This window comes from Phaenicophaeus curvirostris, chromosome 21, assembly GCF_032191515.1.
Source record: "Phaenicophaeus curvirostris isolate KB17595 chromosome 21, BPBGC_Pcur_1.0, whole genome shotgun sequence".
In the NCBI taxonomy this organism is placed as follows: Eukaryota; Metazoa; Chordata; class Aves; order Cuculiformes; family Cuculidae; genus Phaenicophaeus; species Phaenicophaeus curvirostris.
Genome location: NC_091412.1, coordinates 10,898,756 through 10,921,709, shown reverse-complemented (window position 1 = coordinate 10,921,709; position 22,954 = coordinate 10,898,756). Strand labels below are relative to the sequence as shown.

At 43.2% G+C, this 22,954-nt stretch overlaps 2 protein-coding genes across 4 annotated transcripts in view; both read right to left on the bottom strand.

The window, feature by feature from the left end:
* MYO1C (myosin IC) overlaps window positions 1-2,777 on the bottom strand; it is a 49,867-nt gene extending 47,090 nt beyond the window's left edge. The window contains exon 1 of the mRNA XM_069874100.1: window positions 2,601-2,777. Within this exon, the coding sequence (XP_069730201.1) occupies window positions 2,601-2,675 (75 nt within the window). The 5' untranslated portion in view covers window positions 2,676-2,777. The remainder of the gene's footprint in view (window positions 1-2,600) is intronic.
* A 3,037-nt stretch (window positions 2,778-5,814) lies between these two features.
* Window positions 5,815-22,067, bottom strand: INPP5K (inositol polyphosphate-5-phosphatase K). Of its 3 annotated transcripts, none has more exons than XM_069873718.1 (13): window positions 22,015-22,067; window positions 19,195-19,302; window positions 18,446-18,554; window positions 16,689-16,805; window positions 16,112-16,284; window positions 14,856-14,967; window positions 14,217-14,326; window positions 13,478-13,504; window positions 11,585-11,777; window positions 11,205-11,342; window positions 10,625-10,708; window positions 9,383-9,487; window positions 5,815-8,325 (listed from the first exon to the last, which is right to left on the bottom strand). In XM_069873718.1, the coding sequence occupies exons 1-13, from the start codon at window positions 22,023-22,025 to the stop codon at window positions 8,227-8,229; spliced, it is 1,386 nt and encodes a 461-aa protein (XP_069729819.1). In that variant the 5' UTR covers window positions 22,026-22,067; the 3' UTR covers window positions 5,815-8,226. The 3 variants fall into 3 exon arrangements, with proteins under 3 accessions (XP_069729819.1, XP_069729817.1, XP_069729818.1); XM_069873716.1 differs by lacking the exon at window positions 22,015-22,067 and adding an exon at window positions 19,495-19,882; XM_069873717.1 differs by lacking the exons at window positions 13,478-13,504; window positions 22,015-22,067 and adding an exon at window positions 19,495-19,881.
* Between the last annotated feature and the right edge of the window lie 887 nt (window positions 22,068-22,954).

Genomic DNA, 22,954 nt, shown 5'->3' with positions numbered 1-22,954 from the left:
ACGCGGCTCCCGGCAGCCCGGCCGCTAATGAGCATGTCCGAGCGCCGGGCATGCGGAGTGGGGCCGGGGCCGCCCTCACCTGCCGTCAGCGCCGGGGCGGGACCGGGGCGGCCCCTGGGACAGAGCGCGGAGCAGCCCCCGGGGCCGAGGGGCTGCGGGAAGGCCGGGGAGGGGCTCTGGAGCGGGGGGTGGGGGGACAGGACGAGGGGACCGGCTGTAAAGGGGAAGGGCGCCGTTCAGATGAGATCTTAGGAAGAAATTCTTCGCGATCATAGAATCACAGAATCACCAGGTTGGAAAAGACCCACCGGATCATCGAGTCCAACCATTCCCATCAATCACTAACCCATGTCCCTCAGCGCCTCATCCACCCGTCCCTTAAACCCCTCCAGGGAAGGGGACTCAAGCCCCTCCCTGGGCAGCCTCTGCCAGTGCCCAATGACCCTTTCTGTGAAGTATTTTTTCCTGATGTCCAGCCTGACCCGCCCCTGGCAGAGCTTGAGGCCATTCCCTCTCGTCCTGTCCCCTGTCCCTTGGGAGAAGAGCCCAGCTCCCTCCTCTCCACAACCTCCTTTCAGGGAGTTGCAGAGAGCAATGAGGTCTCCCCTCAGCCTCCTCTTCTCCAGGCTAAACACCCCCAGCTCTCTCAGCCGCTCCTCATCAGGCCTGTTCTCCAGCCCTTTCACCAGCTTCGTTGCTCTTCTCTGGACTCGCTCCAGAGCCTCAACATCCTTCTTGTGGGGAGGGGCCCAGAACTCATGAGGGTGGGGAGGCCCTGGCCCAGGTTGCCCAGAGCAGGGGTGGCTGCCCCATCCCTGGAGGGGTTCAAGGCCAGGCTGGATGGGGCTTGGAGCGCCTGATCCAGTGGGAGGTGTCCCTGCCCATGGCAGGGGGTGGAAATGGATGACCTTCGTGGTCCCTTCCACCCAAACCACTCTCTAATTCAGAGATCCTGCCCATAACCCCCACCAAAGCAGTTCACATCCCTATTCTTTACAATTCCAGGTGCTCCACAGGTGAACGAGGAACACGGGCAGTGCTTAGCCATCCCCTCCCCACCTCCCGTTCCAGGGAATCACTAACAACTCAGCTCTCCAGGCAGAGTTCAGCCCTGGAGATCCCCCAGTCAAGACCAAACCTATCCCTGAAGCCCAGGCAGGTTCCCTGGTGCAACACCCATCTAGGCTCGTCTCACGTGCAGAACGCCAGGATCCACAGGGAATCCTGCACAGGATTGAATCGTGCTAGACTGAGGCACACTGGGCTGGAGCAGGAAAGCTCCACGCTCTGTGTTCCTGCCAGTTCTTCACCTGGAAGCCACTGCTTGGGTTAAAGCACAGCAGAAACTACGTCTCTCCCTCAACAAACTCGGGCTGCTGTTCTCAAGGAGCAAATTACAGTTTAAAGACTGCTAATGAGGATCTAAAACTTCTTAGAAAGCTAAACTAACAGCTTTTCTCCCTCTGCTGTCTCCCCAGGATCCTGGCACTTGCTATTCAGGATGAAGTTTAAAGGAGCAGTTCCCTCTGGAAAAGACAATTCAGCCCAGCCAGTGTCCTCTACTGTCCCTACCGGTAAGTCAGAAGCATTCCTGGAAACCAAAGAATCCCAGAATTGCCCCATCTCTGACAAGGCAGAGAGCTCAGGTTCTCTGAAGTAAATGGTAAGTGACCTGGCTGATGTTCTGAGCGAGTTTTGGGTGACTGACTGGAGAGACAATGCTGGGAAACAGGAGGGATGTGCACAGAGGTGAACTTCAGCACAAGACAGCCCTGCCTGGGCAACCTGCTACCAGAGCCGAAGACGCTAACACTGTCCAAGTACCTATGACATAAATTCACAGCAGCATTTAGGTACCTGTAAACATAAGGAACGTTTTAAAGAGTTTGTACACAGTTCCTCCTCTTTAGACTCTTTTAAAGTCCAGGCAGGAAAATACTCTATAGGAGAACATACAGAACAGTCATTCCTTCCAAGTACTGAAACTGAATCCTAGAAGAGTCCTTTCCTAACCATCTACATCTCCCACATCAAACAAGAAATAATCAGCCCACAAGTTTTCAACTTGCTTACAAACAAACCCTGAACTCAAACAAAAAAAATCACAAGTTAACAAAACACCTGGTTCCTCAAGGTATCAATAATGGTCCAGTCATGTGTTCCTCTACCACTGCATTTCTGATGTGTGAGGCTTCCTACGACATTCGGGGCAGGAATCCAGTGACAATATACACAACTGATACTGAAGAGGATCAAAATACTCTCTTCAAAGCGCTCGCCCCTTCCTTGTAGTTTGAAAATGCTTCCAGAATTTGGATGGACTGAATACAGCCGGGCCAATGCACCAACTGCAGGTCATACCAGTGTTTGTACCCTGAAGTGCTTCTGCAGGAAATGCACTTTAATCACTTTCTGAACTCCCAGTCACTTAATATTAACATTTACTGCTATTAATTCAGTCCACAATACTGCTGTGACCAGTCAGCCTTGCAGAAGCTTCCTGGTTTTGCCCTGGCATTTCTCAGCTCAGCGCAGCAGTGGCCAAGCTGGTTATCTTGTAACGCTGCAAGGGAAAAGAGAACAATAAAAACCAGGCTTACAGTCTTGCGTTCTCCATTGCGACTGACCACGCGGATGATTTCTCCTGTAGGAATACATTCAATTTGCAGTTCCATTTTTCCAAGGTAAGTTAGTAAACCTCGCTGTTCTTTTTGGACAGTTCTGATGGCAAAGCCCAGCAGCAAACTCCCCAAGCAGCCCAGGAGAAGACTTTGACTAACAGCAAGTCCTTGGTGCAGAGCCCTGCTGTGAGAGGAAGAGACGAACCTCTCTATTTATACTGAATGTAGGTGTGAGCCGACAACAATTAAGTTCAAGACTGGTTTCCACTAGTTGCAATGTGTCAAGACAGTTCCAAGAAGCCTGAATTTATGTTTGTGTTTATTGCCACGAATTGTGTCGATGTTCCACTTCAGTCCCAGCGGGCTTGGAAAAGTCAAGTTGCTGCGGATGCTGTTTCATGGCCATTAGCACGAAACAATCACACGGAAGACTTTACAAACCTACCAAGAGATGTTATATAGAAAGACTTCCTCATTTTTGCCTCAAAGATACTTGGTTTAGAGATCGAGCAATAGAAAATGCTGATCGCTCCCATGGTAACTACAGGAAGTTCTTCAAATTACTGCATAACGAAATCATTATTATTGAATCCTAGAGCAGCTCACTAATCAAGACAAAGGAAATCACCTTGCACGTGTTACTGCACAAAAATTCCGACTATGAATATGATAAAAATAATCTGGTAAACACTGGTTTAAGTGCAATTACAGAGCTTTACAACAACCATGCCATCCATAAATGCACTATTCAGACCTACGACCTCTCCATACACCCCACAGCCACAGATATCCTGCCACTGACTGGGGAATAAAAGCCACCCTGAATTCCAGGTATTTTAAGAATTCCTGTTAGGGGACAGCTCCTTCTATCTTCTTGGAATAGCCAAATTTGAATTTTCAACTCTACTACAAACCAGTTACTGCGTGTCAGAAAAACTACCTAGGCACCTGGCCATGCAAAACTACATACAGTGAACGTTGCTCTGTTCAGTAGCCGAAATGGCCTGTCACTGTTCTGTTTCATATCTGGAATTATTCTTATATTCCCCTGAGCTGTTACAGACAAGATTAGTCCAGTGCAGCAATTGTTTCCTTGACCACTTACTTCCCAGTGCAGGGTTCTACTGAAAGAGAGATTTTATCACATTAAAAAAAAACATCACCGTCACTTCCCCAAGCAAAACGGCCCTCCTCAGTAACGCAGAGCAATACCTACCCTGGCTTCTCTACCCTCCCTATATAGAGAAATTACAGACAGTGGCAGTCGAGAGCATGAGGGCTGTTCAACAGGAACGACTTCTCTGACGCCAATACCAGAATTATGTGAAACAAACCTTCCAAAAATGGGCTAGAAGAAGGTGAGAACAAGCGGGGAAAAGATTCCCCCTACTGGGGCTGATGTCTGTATTTGGTACCTGCCATAGCCAAAGCCTGGTTAAGAAGTTAAAATGTTTGCTGTTATGTTTTCCTTCTTTTTGCGGTGCTAGTAAATCCTTATTTTGGCATTTTCCCCACGCCTCTGCATTCCCTCTCGCCAGTTTGGATTCCCAGATCTCACACTACCTCCGATTTCACTGTTTTCCTTCCATGATTCTTCTAACCTTTGCTACAAAAGCTCCCACACAGGTTCTCTCACTACTTTCTAGGCTGCACATACAAGATGTTGGTTTAATTGCAGAGAGGGCGTAAGGGGAAGATGACAGTTGTGCTGTAATGCGTGGGATGTACACACTCTCAACAGACGTGACTGTTCTGAAGCTGAAGCAACGGAATAGTTCAGTATAGCTCCTGAGCAGACCAGTTCCCAGCGTAACTCCACGTGCACGGCCTGGATTCACCCGCTGGTGAGTGCTGCTGCCCCCACGCTGAGAACAGCTCACTCTTTATCACTGCAGATGACACGGCTCCGATGCTTGAGCTTGTGCTTAAAGAGAGTTAACAGTAGAAGCAAGCAAGCCATGCGTACAACAGCTGGCGTCACACACACGCTGCCCCTTCACACAAAAGTCTTTTTCTCCATTCTCCTTCATGATTGCAATAAGGAAAAAACAGGTCTAAGGAAACGAGGATGTAATCTGCTTCATGCATGACTTACAAAGTTAAATAACATTGGTATTCACACAGCAATGGGCACCAGGAGCGCCCTGTGATCTCTGTATCTATTTATTATGAAAGAAATTGCTTCATTTCAATGGCTTTCACATAGCGAATCCCTACATCCAAGGACAGAAAAGACCATCAGAAACATTCCTGTGATAAGGCAGAGCTCTCAAAAAAGGTTTCGTTTCCTCTCTCAAGGAAAACCCAACTCAAGCTTTGTTTAACTGGCCTTTCCAGGGCAGTATATTAATGAAGACAAGTTCATTCGAGTGTCACTTAGTGTCCAAGAGTAGAGAAGGAAGTAGTGGTAGTAGAAACAATAGTCTTTATCAGAACGTATTTTTAGGGTCTAACAAACACGCAAGACATCTTAGAAACATTTCCTGTTTACACAGAGCTCTGCTATCTGTGTGCAGTGATACGGTGCACATCCCGAGGTGAGCCAGGACTCAGAAACACGGGAGAGTTAAATAAGGCTACGGTGGACAACATTCCTTGTAGACATATTTCCTATTTTAAAATAAATTCTCCAACAGCAGGGAATTACGAGAAGTTACCCTTAGGTGGAAATGATTTGGTAGCAAATTTATATTAAAACGCACTAAATTTAAAATACAAAGTATAACGTAGTGGATCTTTCACAAAGACAAAAAAAGACATCTCGAATCACACTGTGAAGAATTCACTGTGAAAAAGGGAAATTAGAAGAACCTGTTCATAAAATTTAAGAAAGCAATTGAAGTGGCTTGAGTGTTTTTACAAGGAAAATATCAAAACCTCCTTATTGCTGCGGGGGGAGGATGGGACAGACAGAAAATCCAAAGCAGGAGCCCATTCAACACTAGATTAATTTAAAAGGGGAAAAGAAGTAGATTAATCTGCTTTATCCAAAAGAAAAACAGAATTTCCCTTGTCCTTCTTTTGCAGTTCACAGCCCTACCACATATGTTAATAGTGGCACGTTTCCATTTTAAATTGCTGCTCTCCCTCTGCATTAAGCATGACCAAAGTCTCCTGGAGAAAGGTTACCAGGCACAAATCAAGCCTCCCCACCCGAACCAATGTGTTTGTTCTCAGACTCCTAGAAGCCGTGTAGAATACTTCACTGCCAGGATTTATTTTAGTGATACATGAGAAGAAAACACACGAGTATAAAAACATTTCCAGTGATTATAACATCCAAGAAAAGGTGCTTTAAGAAAGATAAATTTCATCGGAAATTGCAACATTACAGGTCATGGAACAGTGTGAGAAGCTACCATAGGTAACAGTAGTAAACAAAAGTGCTACTGTGTGCAGAATACTTGAGAGAGAATACAGTTCTGTGCAGCGTCCCACTGACACACAAGAGGTTCAGTCACAGCTGCTGTGGGCATTTTCAGTGAAGTCCAATGGTTCAAAGGATTAGTTTACAAAATGCAGTTTCTGTGTCCCGTGATTGAGAGGGTCATTGGCTCACAGACAACACCAAGGATCTTGAATTTCTTGCCCATGTAAAGTGGCTGTGTGGCTCCCCCTCTGCGCTGACCGTGAACGGCAGATGCACCGATTAGAGGAAACTGGATCTCGGTCCACAATAAATCGCCAGCTGTGGCCTGGAATTCCAAGGCCACTGTTCCTGGAGCTCCTCACGAGATCTTTTTGCAAGGAGGAGTATTACAACTACGCAAGTGAAATAAGACACAGAGCAGAACTGTGAGCTCTTTGCAACTAGGATGGGGGCTTGTCTCATGCCCTCATTGCCATGAAAAGTCACAGATCTGAAAGATTCATTGCAAACCAAATTCTTGTAAGCCTAGTACAAACATGAAAATCGTTCCGAATATTGTTCCATTGTTATAGGAATGTACAAACTGTAAACCACAAGGCAGTTTTAACCCATGCAACAAACATAGTACTCTCTGAACCTTCCACCACTGGAAACCAACCCCAACACCAAGCACTAAGCTGAGATACAACTACGATTTACAGGGGCAGGGTGTTCTGAAACCCCACATGGCAACTACCTTGACCAAGTAACCTATGTTAGAGTTTCCATAGCATTCAAACGTACCCGGCCCCCAGAAGACTTTATAGAGTTAATGATACAAGCAAATAACTGCAAAACAAATGTTATGTCAAGGTGTGAACTTTCTTTTTCAAAAGAATCCTGAAAAGCATAAGGCTTTGAGAAAAAGAGCAAAAATGAATCCCTTCAGTTCTGAAGCAGTATTCCAGCCTAAACACAACAATGTCCTTTGCTCCACCACTTGAACCATATTTTCTCTCTTCCATCCATTACCACATGAGAGCGATCGGTAACTGTACTCACCGTATGCGGAAGGTGCTCACAGCTGGGTAACTAAAGCGAGAGAGATTCACAAGTGCTCTTTTCTGGCACTGCACTCCGAGATGCTCTGGAATGTTAGTGCCTCTTCCAATCATTTCCAAACATCTCCATTTACTCATCAAGAAACAAAACCATTTCTGAAGCTAACTACCTGCTAGGTTTTTAAAGGGACATGATGTTTCTTACCCTGTCTCAACCCTCAAGCATACAGGATACATTAAGTTCTAAGCACCTCTATTAAAAAATGACATTTTACTATAAATCAAAGAGATTTACAGTGTTGGTAGCACAGATTATGCCATAAGAAAAAACCTCTCTCGCTGAAATTCCTCATTCATTATTCCCATTATCTCCACAGTAACTGTAGCAATTATGTGGCAGGATGGTATCGGGGAGTACTTAAATATTGTTTAAGCGTCCCAGATTCAACAGAAAACAATCTTTTAACGTTTTTTTTAAATCAGAGGGAGAAACATAACAGGCAAATCACTTATTTGTTTTATAAAAGAAGACAAAAAAAAAAGCAGGAAAATTGTGTTTGGATAGATCTATCTCAATCTGGAAAAATTAATCATGGAAAACCCTATGAACAGTTATCAGTAAGGCTTGAAGAAAAGGGATCTGCTACCGAAGGAGAATTTACACTCCTCAAAGATTTTGTTTCCATGAGACTTGTGGCCCCTTTTGTTCCTCTAAAGGTCATTAGCTCACATTTGAAAATCAAATACACTTTTAAAACAAGCTATCTAGCTGTTTCTAATAAATAATATTTTTAATAACTTCATTTAAACTCAAAATTTTGCAATCAATGAACACGTGGCTACAGAATAGTAAAGATTGTATCGTAAATAAAATATCCTCTACAAAAAGGAGCAAGCCTAAAAAACTACTACAGATCGCAACTTGCTTAGGTTAAACAATTGGATTAGAAACATCTATCGCCTTAAAACACACAGCATTCATAAGATACCATTTTTATAGTTCTCATCCAGTGCAAGAGAGTTTCTCTCCCTGTAACAATAAAAATACTTGTTTCCACAATAAATTATCTTCCATGAGCTTACAAAGTTTCTGAACAATCCTACCTGTCTATCTTCTAAGAGTAAAAGCTTACAATCACTAAGACAGAGAGTCATCTGACTCCTGAGTCAGGGCAACTAAATGCCCTTTCTACCTTCAGAACTCATCGTGCGATTCCAGATTGTCTGGTTTCTGCATCCAACTGTTCTCTGCCTGTGTCGGATCCTTTTCGAATAATGTTCTGTTAAGCTGAATCTAGAAGAAAGACAGGAGTTAAAAATGAAATTAACACATTCCAAAACAGTGTGTGCTCAACACAATCAACGCACCATCACAGATGCCTTATATAGTTGAAAGGAAGAGAGAAAAATAGAAATTATGCATCTATGCAGTAATTAAGAAAAAAAAATCTAGTCAAAAGCCACTAAATCAATGTAAAACCATTAAGAGTCATGCAAAAAGAAAGGGTATGGCGTGCTCTGTCCGCATACAACTGACAACCATCCTGCAGTTTGTGACAGATGTTAAGCTCAGAGACAACTGAAACACTGGCCTCTGCAATGTTTCTCACCAACACAGGAAGAAAAATATGAACAGTATGACTGAGCTGCACCAGCAGGCCCAGAACCTTTCATTACTGTATCCCCTAAGGGATTCTAAAGTCTTCTACACAGTCTTCTAAAACCCCTCCATCCAACAACAATGCACAACTGTGACTTCAGCCACTCTGCAATGCATTAGCACTGCCACTGCACCACGGGAAATACAAACAAAATGATTCTGGCAGAGTGCTTGTGTAGAACAGCAATGCGCGGTGCCTTCATCTGGTCTGTGCAGGTGAAGTCACCCTTTCAGAAATCAAACAAAGCAGACCGTTAAAGAAATCATTTGAGTTCCAGTCGTTCGATCTTTCTCAAATTGAAATGACTAAATACACAGGCAGCACCTCTGTGCAAAGGTACCACGGAATGGAGCACAAAGAGCTCACGATCTGGCAGGAACTTGGCAGCATTGAAGTTAAGTTCTCATCCTTACAGAAACGAGGGACCTAACTGACAGAGCCTGAAGTTCCAAAGATGAGAGCTGAGAAACCTGCCTTATTTCATTACAAGAAAAATAGCCACGCAGAGCCTGTTAGCATATCAGCAAATTCTTTTATGGGATGTTAGCCAGCACATGTCCTTTTTGTACTTATTTCTGCCGCCACCTCCGCCAGGATCAATTCAGCTGCAGACACCCGTGTTCAGGTGTGTAAGAAAGCAAAAGAACTAAAAATCATATCACCGTTAATCAAAACTTCCAAATACATTACCTGGAAAGGCTGGCTGATACCAACTATTGCCTGCAAGTTATTGCTGTAATAACAAAGCAAAAATTCTCCTCCTAGATCAGGTATTTCTGCAGCACTCATGTAAACCTGTTGACAAGAATAAGAATAGGCAATAAGTTTACAAAAAAGCAGCCTCTACCATTCAGGACACCATAAAAAAATCGGTATTTACTATTTAGAAGCAAGTTTTTAAATGGCAACTAAAAAGGATGAGAACAGAAATAACTCAAGAAACCATGTGAAAACTAAGTGAAGGAGGAAAAGCAAATCCTGCACCATGTTAACAAGGTGACTTGGTTCAGCAAGGAGTGAGAAGAAATCCAGAGCTGCTGGAAGGGAAGGGGCAAGGTCACATGAGCAGCAGGGAGACGAGCTGCCTGGAAGTGGCAATAAGCTGTTAGGTGAACAGTGGAACAAACCCACCATTTCCATTTTGCACAGAATCATGTAATTGTTTAGGTTGGAGATCCTAAAGTTACTAAACTGCCCTAAAGTTCCTAAACTGCCTTCCTTGTAAACCTGATTACAAACTCTCTAGCAACAAATAAGAGCTTTCCAACAGAGAGCGGTTTTTAAAGAGGGACCAATATCCTCAATGGCCAACATGAAGAAAAGTCTAACAAGCCCTAATCTGCAGCCATTTGGATACCTGGCACTATTGTCAGTAACATTAGGTACTCCAACTATAACGAAAATCACACAATAATATTTAGGATACATTGAGCAATGTTGAAAGCCAGCTGACAAAATGTCCAGTTATTGATTCCAGCGGCACAAACAAGACAGAATATAAAATGACTTCCCAGGGAACTGGTGGATTTCCCAGCACTGGATGCTTTTAAATTTCATCTGGACAGGGTGCTGGGCCACCCTGTCTAGACCATGCTGTTGCCAAGAATGGTTGGACCAGACAATCCTTGAGGCCTCTTCCAAACTGGTGTTATAGGATTGTGTGAATTTTAACATAATAAAAAGTCACCACAGGAATAAATTGCTTTTTCATCAATTCCCTTGAGGACTATGATCAAACCTGAAGAGGCATGCTAGACTACCTGAAAATCAGTGACAATTAGGAAGAGAGATTTTAAACAATAATATTACTCCCAATTAGCTTAAATTGGGAAAGAAGATACAGTCCCCAGAACAGGAAGGGGTTATGGAACAAACAGACCTTGAATGCTGCTTTATGGAAAACTACATCTGAGAGAAATACAACTGGCTTACTTGTTTACTGTCTTTGCTAGAAGAAACTTCATCATCTTCTACCCAAGCATAAGTAACATAGTCATTCGCATGCCTGAAAGCCACCTGCAAAGACAGATGCAAACCATCAGCCTTTGAAGGGAACAAAATACAGACTACATGAAAAACTCAAAGTTGTGAGAGAGACGTTTACTGCTTCACTGAAGTAATTAAAGCACTTCACTTTTAGGATCAAAACATTTTGGGATGCGCACAAATCTTTTGTTTCTGAGCAGGTGCGAGAGCTCGGTTCTTTCACCTTACACTGATTTTCTTTTGTTTTTGTTCTTTCCTTGCTGTATAAATTGGTTGAACTGCAGGCATTAGGGGAGGACAATTCCTTTTCACAGCTTGTGTACCATTTTATTTAAATAAATCACCACGTTCTCTTATGCAACTAACGGCATACAAAAACTAACGGCAACCAAGGATACCTGACTATTTCAGAAAGTTTTGCAGTAGCAAGCATTACAATGTCCTATGACAGAAGACTATCGACCTCCTCCTCCACACATATTTACCATCTTCATTAGAGTCAACTGCCCCGAAGCGGTAACATTACCTTGAAGAGTCCGATCCAGTCCCAAGCACTGCTCGGGAATTCAGGCAATGCAGAATAGCTGATTAGAACGTCATGTTCCGCGCTCCACTCACCCTCAGGATTCAGCGTGACCAAAGGATCTGACAGAAGAGGCTTCAACTAAACAGAAGAACAGAATTTGAAGTCAGTCAAGTCTGTCATTCTTTCAGCTATTCAAGCTATTCTCTGCCAGACCTTCTGTGGGTACTTAACTGAAGGGAAATAACCTGGAAGCAATTTGCTGCCTTCACTGTAATTGAAATGAAACAGAGCTTTTGACTTACAAAGTTCAGCAAAGCGGTTTCTGTAAGGCAAGACTTAGTAAAGCAAACTTTTTCTGAACAACATGGCTGGGACAGCACCTGAAGCCCAAAAGTTCCTGTAACAGGTTTGTGATCGCTGATGCCATAGCTCATGTGACTGATGTATTTATTCAAAGTAACAGAAATTGTCTGTTCTTCTTCAGAGAATTCGCCTTCTTTTGATGTATGCTGGCAGAAATTTTTCACTTTCCAAAGAATTCTATCAGTCCACGCTGGCTTTCTTTTCTTCTCACTGTAAAAGTGTAAGATAAAAGTGAAATGAGAAGAAAAAGAGCTTGCTAAAGCTAATAGTAATGCACAAAGTCTACTCAAAGTTGAAAGGCCGTCAAGTACGTATTAATAAAAGATGGCAGTCACATCCATGCTTCATTTTACAGCTCTGTTCAATGTGCTTTACAATCAAGGTTTCCTCAATTTGAACTCAACACCATTTACCACAGATAAATCCCACAGGTTTCCGAGAGAGGAGTAAAATGAAGGGGAAAGGGCATTTCAATGGGTTAGTCAGGTCCATATAGGAGATGATACTTTCTCCTAAATCGCTCCATAAAAACATGCAAGAATAGTGAGATAATTCAGCAGCTGCCCCATGCTTCACATGTACGGTGATTCTGAGAAAAGGGGCGCAAACTCAAGGAAGACGTAGGAAGAGTCTGAATTGTCTTGGAAATGATTTGAGCACAAGTTCCTTTTAACAATAAGAAATGGACAAACTTAGGTACCAATCACAGGTGACAGCAATGCTTTATATAAAATTTCTCTTAACTCGTACTAGCCTGCATTTTGAGTTTGCAAGCTATTGCTGTCTCATAACAAAAGGCTTAGATTCCAGAATCAAGAAAGTTGTGCCTGCAACCGTGCCGTACATCAAACTGTAATTGCAATGCAGAGTTTCCTTTTATACCATATTAACAACAAGAGAAGACATGAGCCTTTCGTGGTTCTCTCTGTAGTGGGAGGAAGACTTAGCAGCAACTCTCTGTATGGATGCATCACTCCAAATGGAAATGGAGAAAAGATCATACCCTATGGAAGAGGAATTAGAATGGACTGGATTGAATTTTAAAAGTTAATGAGCAGGATGAGTAAGGAAAACTGTCAGTTTAATAACTCTGAATATCAAAATCATCACAAAGTGGAAATGCCATTTTGTTCAATATTCAACGTGCTTTTGTTTTAACCCTTCCCATGTACAACTCTGAGTCACCTTTAATAAAATAAGGTGGAAAGATTTTAAATGACTAAGAGGCCATATCCCGCTTACTCCAGTAATTATATAAACCGACAGAAAACTTAATGAGATGCCATCTGTCTGCTCTGCTGTGCAAGAAAACACCAAAAGAACAGCTGAAGTTAATACACTCACTGTTTTACAGAAAGTGGCATATTAGGTGGGAAACAAAACCTCAAAATCCACACTGAAAAAGCCTCAAAGAAAACAAAATACCATGTGCTTCACTTAAAGCACTTTTCAAGCCTTGAGGTCTACTGATCACCCCCATCCAACCAATACAGCTCTGCCAGCTTTAACAGCAGCAGAATGCACACAGTATGTGTTAAGCACGCTATTTGTTCTTTAAATGAGCAAACACATACTATTAGGCTGTGAATCATTCCTAGAATGTCTAGGTTTGAGTAATTATAAGTATTATTTGTTAACTGCATTTTCTGCTAGTCCCATTTTATCTCTTCACACTCAATTATGGAGCAAAATGTCTCTGGATCCAAACGAATAAGCTTTCAGTATTAAGTGCGACAGCAGAGCAGAAAACACTGCAGCTTTCAGAAAGGTTCAGAAAATCCCCGGAGAAAATCAGCAGCCATCTGATTTTCAAATATTTCCAAAAAATCAAATCAGAAGCTCGAGAAGGAGCATTGCTTTGATTCTGAAATATTTACAGATCTATGAAATCCAGAAAGTTCTCTTCTTACTTAAACCAAAACAGGGACTTCTGCTCTCTGGAAGTAAAGAAAAAGATCAGTACAAACCCCCTGTTTGGACAGGAACTTATCCTTCTATTGAAACATAAGGCTAACACTTGACAACAAACTTTAGTGTCAGAGAAAAACTTTGGAAACTTAAGCAACTCCATTTTCAACTTAAAATAGTTTATAAAGACATTCACATTTGTTTTCAAATACCAGCAGTATCAAATAAAATGCTTAAACAGAGAAGGAAAACACAAATTGCAGACAATTACTCTTCTCCTATTAATCCCTTCTGACAACTGATGGGCACTTTCAGTATTAAAAACCAAAAAAGAAGTGGCTTAAACAAGTGCTAGAACCTCTCTGGAGGTGTTCAAGCTGGATGGGGCTTGGAGCTCCCTGGTCCAGTGGGAGGTGTCCCTGCCCATGGCAGGGGGTGGAACTGGATGGGCTTTAAGGTCCCTTCCAATGCAAACCATTCCGTGATTCTACAGTTTAATCCAGTCTTTCCAAAAAGAAAGCTGGGTCATTTCACTGCTTGCCTCATGCACAGTCAGGATTCATCAGCAGAAATATTCATTTATTCAGATTTGACCACTGAAGGAGCCTGACAGATCAGCTCAACGGCCCCACTCAACCAGCATCCTCAGGAAATTCAGGTTCACTTACTAAAGTCATATGTAGTCAAGCAACACATTCACTCTAATATTCCACATCTAAAATGATCTCATTATGCTTTTACCTTGTATCATACACATCTGAATGAAGGTCAAACTTGTAAGTGGGTTTAAATTGCAGAGGACCCTCTATAAAATCCTTAAGAAATGACTCCTTCATTTTTGCCATATTTAACTGTAGAAAGAAAAAGTAACTTTTAATGATTATGCTTACAAATCAAAGCTTAAAAGGCAATTGGAAAAGGGGCTGAGAAAGCATCTTCCAAGAAGAATTTATTTGGAAAGGTGAATTCAGAAGCCCCTCTCTGTTACTGCCAGAACTCTTGAAACGATGTGTTTAAAAGCTTTTTGTAGCATTTCTACTTGAATTCCAGAAAAAGTTTCTCAAAATTAATTCTTAGAGAAGAAAAAAGGAGAGGAAATTTAGGTGAGGATCGAGTCACAAGCCACCAAGGTCAAAGAAAGCCTCAAAGTTGAGCACTGCAAATAAGTAAGAAACAAAAGCAGGTTTGCAATTAATTGGGGGTTATGACTGAGAAGTGAGAGAGGGAACAGCTCGGCCTGTTTCACTCCACAACCATTCTGGATTGATGTTCTTTAACCGAAACTGGAAACTAGAGAGGTAGTGTTAACTACCACATTGTGTTTGCAGGTATTAAAACAAACCAACCAACCACCCCCCCAAACAGAAGAAGACAACACACCTGGTCCTTTTCCCACAGCAGACTGTAACGCTTGTTATTTATTGATTCCCGGACAAAATGTATGCCGTAATCCGCTATCCGGAAGTTTAGATCTCCAAAACAGAAAAGAACGCTAAAACAGAAAAGTAAAAAATCGAAGAAGACTTACAGGAATTCATGATCACAAGGGAAGAATTCAATAGACTATAAGCCATTAACTAGGTACTAACTTACCCCAACTCTCCTAATGACTTACATCTCTATTAGAGAATGAGTCAGAACTGAATTTTAACAGCAGGTAAAATAATTCACAGAATTCATGACTTATAGATCAGTAGGTTGTGTTAATCCACTAACTCAGGCTCTGCTTTGGAAAGCACAAATACATCCTGGGTGTTCTGTAGCTCTTAGGAAAGAAAGTTGTTATTACAAAGCACTGGAGTGTGTGATCAGCAGTGTTTGAATAACAGGAAAGCTGTCTTTTCCAGTAAATTAAATTCTTTCTGAACATCTCAACTTATGATGTTTGTTCAGGGGTGGGTACTCCAAACTTGACCTTATGGAGACAAAACTTTTATTTCAATGCCAGCTGTGATATCGTCTCAGAAGATGCCAGCAGGTGGCTTGGAATGAGCCCATGCACATCACCAAGACAATGAAACACATTACACTGACAAATCAAATGCTTCTACTAAGGTAGGAGAAGCAATGATTTTGAAAATCATGTGTCATGATGTGCTCTTTTTATTTGAATGAACTCATTGACAATTAAACTGTATTATATATCCATTTTGAATTTATCTGTCCTGGCTATTAAAAAACCAACCAAACAAATGCAACCTAAAATGTGTTTCTTGACCCTGTTTTAAACAATTCTATTGCCAGCTTTAGACTCCTGCACGTGAAAACAATGACTCATACAAATGATTGCTGCAGAATTAAGGAACAGGAGCTCAGATAGTGGCCCAAATCAGGTTTGGCTTGGTTTAAATTTTTGGTATAAACGGGCTTTAACTTATAAAGCGCTCGAGGCCATCACATGTGCAGTACGTACACTGACAAATGTCACATAATTCAAGACTGGAAGAGAACAGTCTTGCAAAGCAGAGCTCAATCTTTCTGGTTATCTTTTTACCCCCAGGTCTCAGACTCAATGGTTAAAAGACATTTAAATAATAACAATGGATGCAAACTCCGGACCCCAAACCCTTCAGTGCATGAGTTTACCTTAGAACAGATAAAGACCACACAGACAGAACAGGCTGTGAACAACTCACTCATGACCCGAGACATTCGGAATACTCTCTCCTTCAAACTGCATTTCTAGAATTTTCTCAAAGTCGTCCAGTCTTTGGTTTGTGTTCTCCATGTGAGCCGGCAAGTGGCAATTCATGAAACAGATGGCGTGACCGTAGAGCGACAGGCGCACGGTGACTCCTCCTTTGTTCCCCTGGGATGGAAGGTTAACAACGTTCACTCCAACTATGGCAAACACCTGCACACTTTACTATTAACACCACTTGGAAATTTTTAGATCCTGCTATTTACAATTAAATGAATACAACTTCTTCCTTACTGTATATCAACTAATAAAGTGGTACAATTATGGTCTTATTTCCCACTCTCAACCATCATCCCCGTGGATGCTGCTCTGGCATCACATCTATACCTACTTTAAACAGGTGGGCGGCAGTAGGGTGGCTGGGGAGGGATCTGGATTTTCTCCTGACTCAGATCCACCCTCGACAGCCTGAGCTTTTACCAACCACAATCCCTCAGGGCGCAGTCGGGTGACAACACACACAACCGTAAGCATAAGTAACCAAGGCAACCCAGTCTCTGATATTCCCTTACCCAGTATCCGTACAGGCCTGTGCGTGTGTACTGGGTATGGATGTCCCGTATGAAAGGAAGGTGGACGTGCTTCACAAAGATCAGAAGCAGTAACCCCTGCAGGCGAATGGAGGAGAGCTGGAAGAGATACAAAAGAGGGCATGGTCATTCCCAGGGAGGTATTCAGAATTCCTTGGGTCTATTTCAAAGGAGCTTTAGGTGAAGAACAACACAGTAGAATCATGCAACTCCCTCGCCAAGCCTGGCTACAATACCATGACACAATAAATGCAGACACGTTTCCATGCTGGAGAGAACAAATTCATTTGTTATTTGTGCATTTTATTCTGCTGTGAGCCGGCCCCAGATCTGCAGGAAACCTCTTCTCGGTAGGTGCTGTGTAAACACAACGGATGCCTCCTCTGATGGAGCCAGTACCAGTCCCACCAGCAAACGGCATCAAATCAACTGAAGGCTTTTCATAGAGGGGGTGTGGTTCTGTTTATGGTGAAAGAACAGGCTGACCCCAAACCAACCTAACACTCTGAAAAGAGACCCTTTTATTGAAGGGACAGAAGGCCCCAAGGATGACAATTACCCAGCTTGTCACAGGTCAGCAAAGAAGGGGTAACTCTTCCTCTCCAAGAGCTGCCTCTCCTCCGCACCCTCCCAGGTAAGACCCAGCTCACCCTCCTCGCTGCCTGCTTTGATTTTGACCTGGCCTGACAGTCTCCTTATTACTGGAGCTCATCAAGTCCTGCTGGAAACCATTAGGTGGCAGCATCCATTCATTAGTGCATCCAAAGTGCCAGATTTATAAACTGGAATTCAAAATCAGCCATGCATACCACTAGGAATTCTTTTTGATTGTCTGTATGCAGGGCCTGCATGCCAGCCCACAGCCAGATTTGGAATGTTTATCAGCAATGACTTACACTAGGATGAAAGATGTTTTTTCCCCCCTTTTTATAATTCCCAATGGGTCCTTTGTTTTGCTTAATTACAGTTAAAAGTATGGCACAACTACTGAGTCTGATTAGCATGCAGTAATACAATCATCTCAGCAAAATCACCCGAAAATAATGCCTGATTCAGAAAACAAATACGATATTCAATAGGCTTTTAATATCTCTTTATTAGAGGAATGCAGGATATCCTCCTGTGTTTAGTGTTTGCACTATTAAAATAGCTGGTACTTTAGCTGATCTTATGCCTCAAATATTACAAGAAATCTTTTCTGTTAACCTACCAGACAGCGTTTTAGGTCTTCAATCAAAAATAAAGCCCTCAGAAAAACATATACAGAATCACAGAAACACAGAATGGTTTGGGTTGGAAGGGACCTTAAAGCCCATCTGGTTCTACCCCCTGCCCATGGATCAGGGGCTCCAAGCCCCATGCAACCTGTCCTTGAACACCTCCAGGGATGGGGCAGCCACAATTTCCCCAGGCAATCTGGGCCACGGCCTTCCCATCCTCACTGTGAAGTGTTTCTTCCTAATGTCTAATCTAGATCTTACCCCTTCCAGTTTAAAGCCATACCCCCTTGTCCTGTCACTCCATGTCCTCCTACAAAGTCCCTCCCCGGCTTTCCTGTAGGCCCCCTTCAGGTACTGGAGGGCCACTATGGACTGTACCTGTGGAAGGTACTGACACCTGCAAGATACATCATCAATTTATCTTTTGTGGAGAGTCTGAGGAGAAAAAAATATCTGAGAGGAGCTGAGGAAAATATTTTCCTTCAGTGCTGTGCCACACAAAGAGATGTAAACACTTACCTTCATATACCCCAAGGGAGACAACACACTCATGAAAAAAATGCTCCATGGATCATCAAATGCCAAGTCAGACAGAAAATTTGTGATACTTGAGTTCACCTCCTGCAAGCTGAATACATCAAGATTACTCATGCTGTATTGCTGGCTCTGACAGGATTCACATAACCTTTTCAGAACACAACATCCTAACAGCATAAATCAGACATTCTGGCTGTTCAGTTTCTCACAAGCAGTTTAACCCACCCACAGGTCTAACACATCTAACACCGGGAAAAGCCAAATTAAAGGAGTTTATGCACACCTGAACACAGAGTTTAAGACAACACTGGACTCAAAACATGTCACCACAAACAACCTGTCTGCCGAGTCCTTGAAATGTCAAGAAAGTTTGGAACACAGGACGGCAGATCATGTCCAATGAGCTTACGCTAATTTCTTTAAAATATGCTGCCTTTTGGTCAACTTTCATACCAAAATGAATATGCCTCTACTTGCCAATGGAGAAAACAGCAACCAAAAGCTTTTTGTGTGGTTAGAAAAAAAGACACTCTTGTATTTTGTCACAAAACAACAGCAGAAAGGGGAGACGATTCTCCTCCTATAAATCATCTCTGCTCTGGTTTTCGCCTTCTGTTAGCAATGATACTAAACCAGCCCCAGGCAACAACCCACACTGCACACTCCTCCCAAAACAGACAAATGCAGTTTTGCAATAACCTTACAAAGCGAGTTCTTTAATTTATACTTACCCTATAATGTACATATCCATAGCTGGGTCGGGTGAATCCAGATGAAGCAAACTAGTGACATCAGGAGGCGGAGAAGCTGTGCCCACATTCCAGGTAACCACGTGTAGTCTACAAACAAACAAATCACACAAAACCATTGATAAAACTGAAATGTGAGCAAGTTACCCTAAAAGCACCTAATTACTCCACAGAAAACAAAGATTTTCCGTCATTTCTCATCAATCATAGATCTATTTACTAATTAGCATTAAAAAACCCAACAAACCAAACACAAAACCAATCAACTAGAGGGAACAAAACCTGAATTCTTGCCACTTATCCTTCAGCTTTTTCCCCCAGATAAGAAAAGCTTCATCTAGAGTGCGAGACACTTCTTCGTGGATCTCATCATCCGAACTCATGTCCTCTACACAAGCCATAAGCTGGGCTACGCGCTGGCGGAGCTGCAAGCGGCCGCTGGAGCCTGTGCTGCTGAAACTCGCAGAGCGGCTGCGAAGGTTGTGCAGGCTTTCTAAATCGTTGAGGGAGAAGGCTGCCGAATCTTGAAAGGCGTCTTCGCTACCGAGGGATGCCATTTGCTCAAAAGAAAAGCATAACCACGCTCTAAAGGACTAGCCCATTAAAACCCTAAGTATAAAAGAAAGGTGGCTAAGTGTCTTCCGGATCAAGTTTTCATTCTGGTGACATTCAACATCGCTTCTAACACCAAATGTTGATGTAGCAACGCTGAAAAAAACTGTAGCGTTACCACCACGCTCACGGGGTTGTTACAAAAGCCGTAGTCACATCCTACCTCGCACAGTGAATTGTTTCTTCATAATAGATTTAACGTGGCTAATTCTATAAGCTCATGATTTAAAAGAATTTATTGTTGATTTAAATCAATCATGTGCCTCCATCCCTAGGCAAGCAGAAATATAATCTCCAGCTCCCGAACACACAAATGCACAATTCTAGCCAAAACCAAGCAGAACAACTGAGCCTCTCGAGCAGTCAGAAACATTCACTTGCCACAGGACTGGCCGATTATTTTTCTATTAATACCAGAGCTTCTAAAGAGGGATTCCCTTTACTGCCAGTCTTGATAAACTGTTGATTTTCCATCCATCCCAGGTTCCTATAAGGGCTCTATAAACACTGACAGATAAATAGTGAATTCCACCAACACACCAATTTTTAGGACCCAGTTTTTATCCCCCAGTCCACTGCCTGCTCAAGGTGACACACACTGTACGCTGAAGGTGTGGAAAGTGACCTTGTATCCATACTAATTCAATGAGCCATAATTTCTCTCACAGATAGAGCCTCTTTGTGAGACTACACTGAATTCAGCCAAAAGCTAGTCTGAAACAAATTTCTAGGGACAAAAAAAAAGTGAAGGTTTGCTGCAGATCCAATTATACTCTCAGAGAGCTGTCACTTGGGAACTCTCTCCAGTTACTAATTTTGTAAGACCATTACCTGATTAAACAAAAGTGGGCAGCCTGGGCCAGGGCTTCCCCACTCTCACAGAAAAACGTTTCTCTTAAGATCTCATCTCAATCTCCCCTCTTCCAGCTGAAAACCATTCCCCTCATCCTCTCCCTGCACCCCCTGATCAAGAGCCCCTCCCCAGCTTTCCCAGAGCCCCTTTCAGTACTGGGAACCCTCTCTTCTCCAGGTTGAACAAACCCGCTGCGTTAAGAAGACTTTCAAGATCTTTGAGCAGATGTTAGCGTTTGCTGTTGTTTGTTTTTAACTTTCCCCTCACAGCCAGCCCCTCAGCTCCCCTCTGAGCCCGTTCTGGTGAGCAGAACCCACAGTGCCCGACAGTGCAGCCCAGCACAGAACTGGAAAGGGAAAAACCAAATCACTGGGGTAAATCCAGAGCTGAAAAGGTGAAAACCAGAGCACACAAAGTAGAAACCACAGCTGAAAAGGTAAAAATCAGAGCACGCAAGGCAGAAACCAAGAGCCGAAAAGGCAGAAAGCAGAGCCGAGAAGGTAAAAAGCAGAACACACGAAGTAGAAACCGGACCTGAAAAGGTAAAAAGCAGCACAAAGTAGAAACTGGAGCTGAAAGGGTAGAGACCAGAGTATCGAGGTAAAACCAGGGCTGAAAAGGTAAAAAACGGACATGAAAAGGTAAAAAAACTCGAACGTGATAAGGTAAAAACCAGAGCACTGAGGGAAAACCAGAGCTGAAAAGGCAAAAACCAGAGCACTGAGGGAAAATCAGAGCTGAAAAGGTAAAAACCAAAGCACTGAGGGAAAACCAGAGCTGAAAAGGTAAAAACCAGAGCACTGAGGGAAAACCAGAGCTGGAAAGGTAAAAACCAAAGCACTGAGGGAAAACCAGAGCTGAAAAGGTAAAAACCAGAGCACTGAGGGAAAACCAGAGCTGGAAAGGTAAAAACCAAAGCACTGAGGGAAAACCAGAGCTGGAAAGGTAAAAACCAGAGCACTGAGGGAAAACCAGAGCTGGAAAGGTAAAAACCAAAGCACTGAGGGAAAACCAGAGCTGGAAAGGTAAAAACCAGAGCACTGAGGGAAAACCAGAGCTGGAAAGGCAAAAACCAAAGCACTGAGGGAAAACCAGAGCTGGAAAGGCAAAAACCAAAGCACTGAGGGAAAACCAGAGCTGGAAAGGTAAAAACCAGAGCACTGAGGTAAAACCAGAGCTGGAAAGGTAAAAAACGGAGCACACAAGGCAGAAATGAGAGCTGGAAAGGTAAAAGCAGAACACACGAAGTAGAACCCCGAGTTGAAAAGGTGAAAATCAGAGCTGGAAAGCCAAGGAGCAGCGCTGGAGAGGTAAAAGCCGGAGCTGAAGGGTCTCACCTGAGCTCCATGGCCCGGCCCGGCCCGCGGGCAGCGCGGCCTCCGCGCCCTCAGGGATCGCGGGGAAAGAGGAGAGAGCGGGGAGAGAGGGGAGAGGGGAAAGGGGAGAGGAGAGCGCCGCCAGGCGGGGGGAGGACCCGGCTGCACAGCCAGCCGGACAGACACACGGACCGACAGAGGGACACGGGAGAGAGAGACGGACAGAGAGAGACAGACAGACAGAGACAGACAGAAAGACAGAGAGACGAGAGAGAGAGAGACAGACAGAGAGACAAAAGAGAGACAGACAAGAGAGACAGACAGAAAGACAGACAGAGAGATGAGAGAGAGACGTACAGAGAAATGAGAGAGATGGACAAAAAGACAGACAGACAGAAAGACAGACAGAAAGACAGACAGACAAGAGAGAGACAGACAAAAAGACAGATAGACAAAAAACAGACAGACAGACAAGAGATACAGACAGAAAGACAGAGAGACAAAAGACAGAGACAGACAAGAGAGACAGAAAGACAGACAAAGAGGTAAGAGAGAGACGTACAGACAGAGAAATGAGATGGACAAAAAGACAGACAGACAAAAGACAGACAGACAGACAAAAGACAGACAAAAAGACAGACAGACAGAAAGACAGACAGAAAGACAAGAGAGAGACGGACAAAAAGACAGACAGAGAGACAAAAGACAGACAGAGACAGACGAGAGACAGAAAGACAGACAGACAGACAAAAGACAGAGACAGACAAGACAGACAGAAAGACAGTCAGATAAGAGAGAGACGGACAGAAACAAGAGAGAGATGGACAAAAAGACAGACAGACAAAAGACAGACAGACCAAAAGACAGACAGACCAAAAGACAGAGAGACAGAGAGACAAGAGACAAACAGAAAGACAGACAAGAGAGACAGACAGAGACACAGACAGAGAAACAGACAGAA

Coding starts and splice junctions, on each gene's coding strand:
- INPP5K (XM_069873716.1), bottom strand. CDS start 19,769: ATGGCATCCCTCGGTAGCGAAGACGCCTTTCAAGATTCGGCAGCCTTC. Junction 11,343..11,584: donor CAGGAACTTTTGGGCTTCAG/GTGCTGTCCCAG, acceptor TCTTCTGTTTAG/TTGAAGCCTCTTCTGTCAGA. Junction 8,326..9,382: donor GTATCAGCCAGCCTTTCCAG/GTAATGTATTTG, acceptor TCTTTCTTCTAG/ATTCAGCTTAACAGAACATT.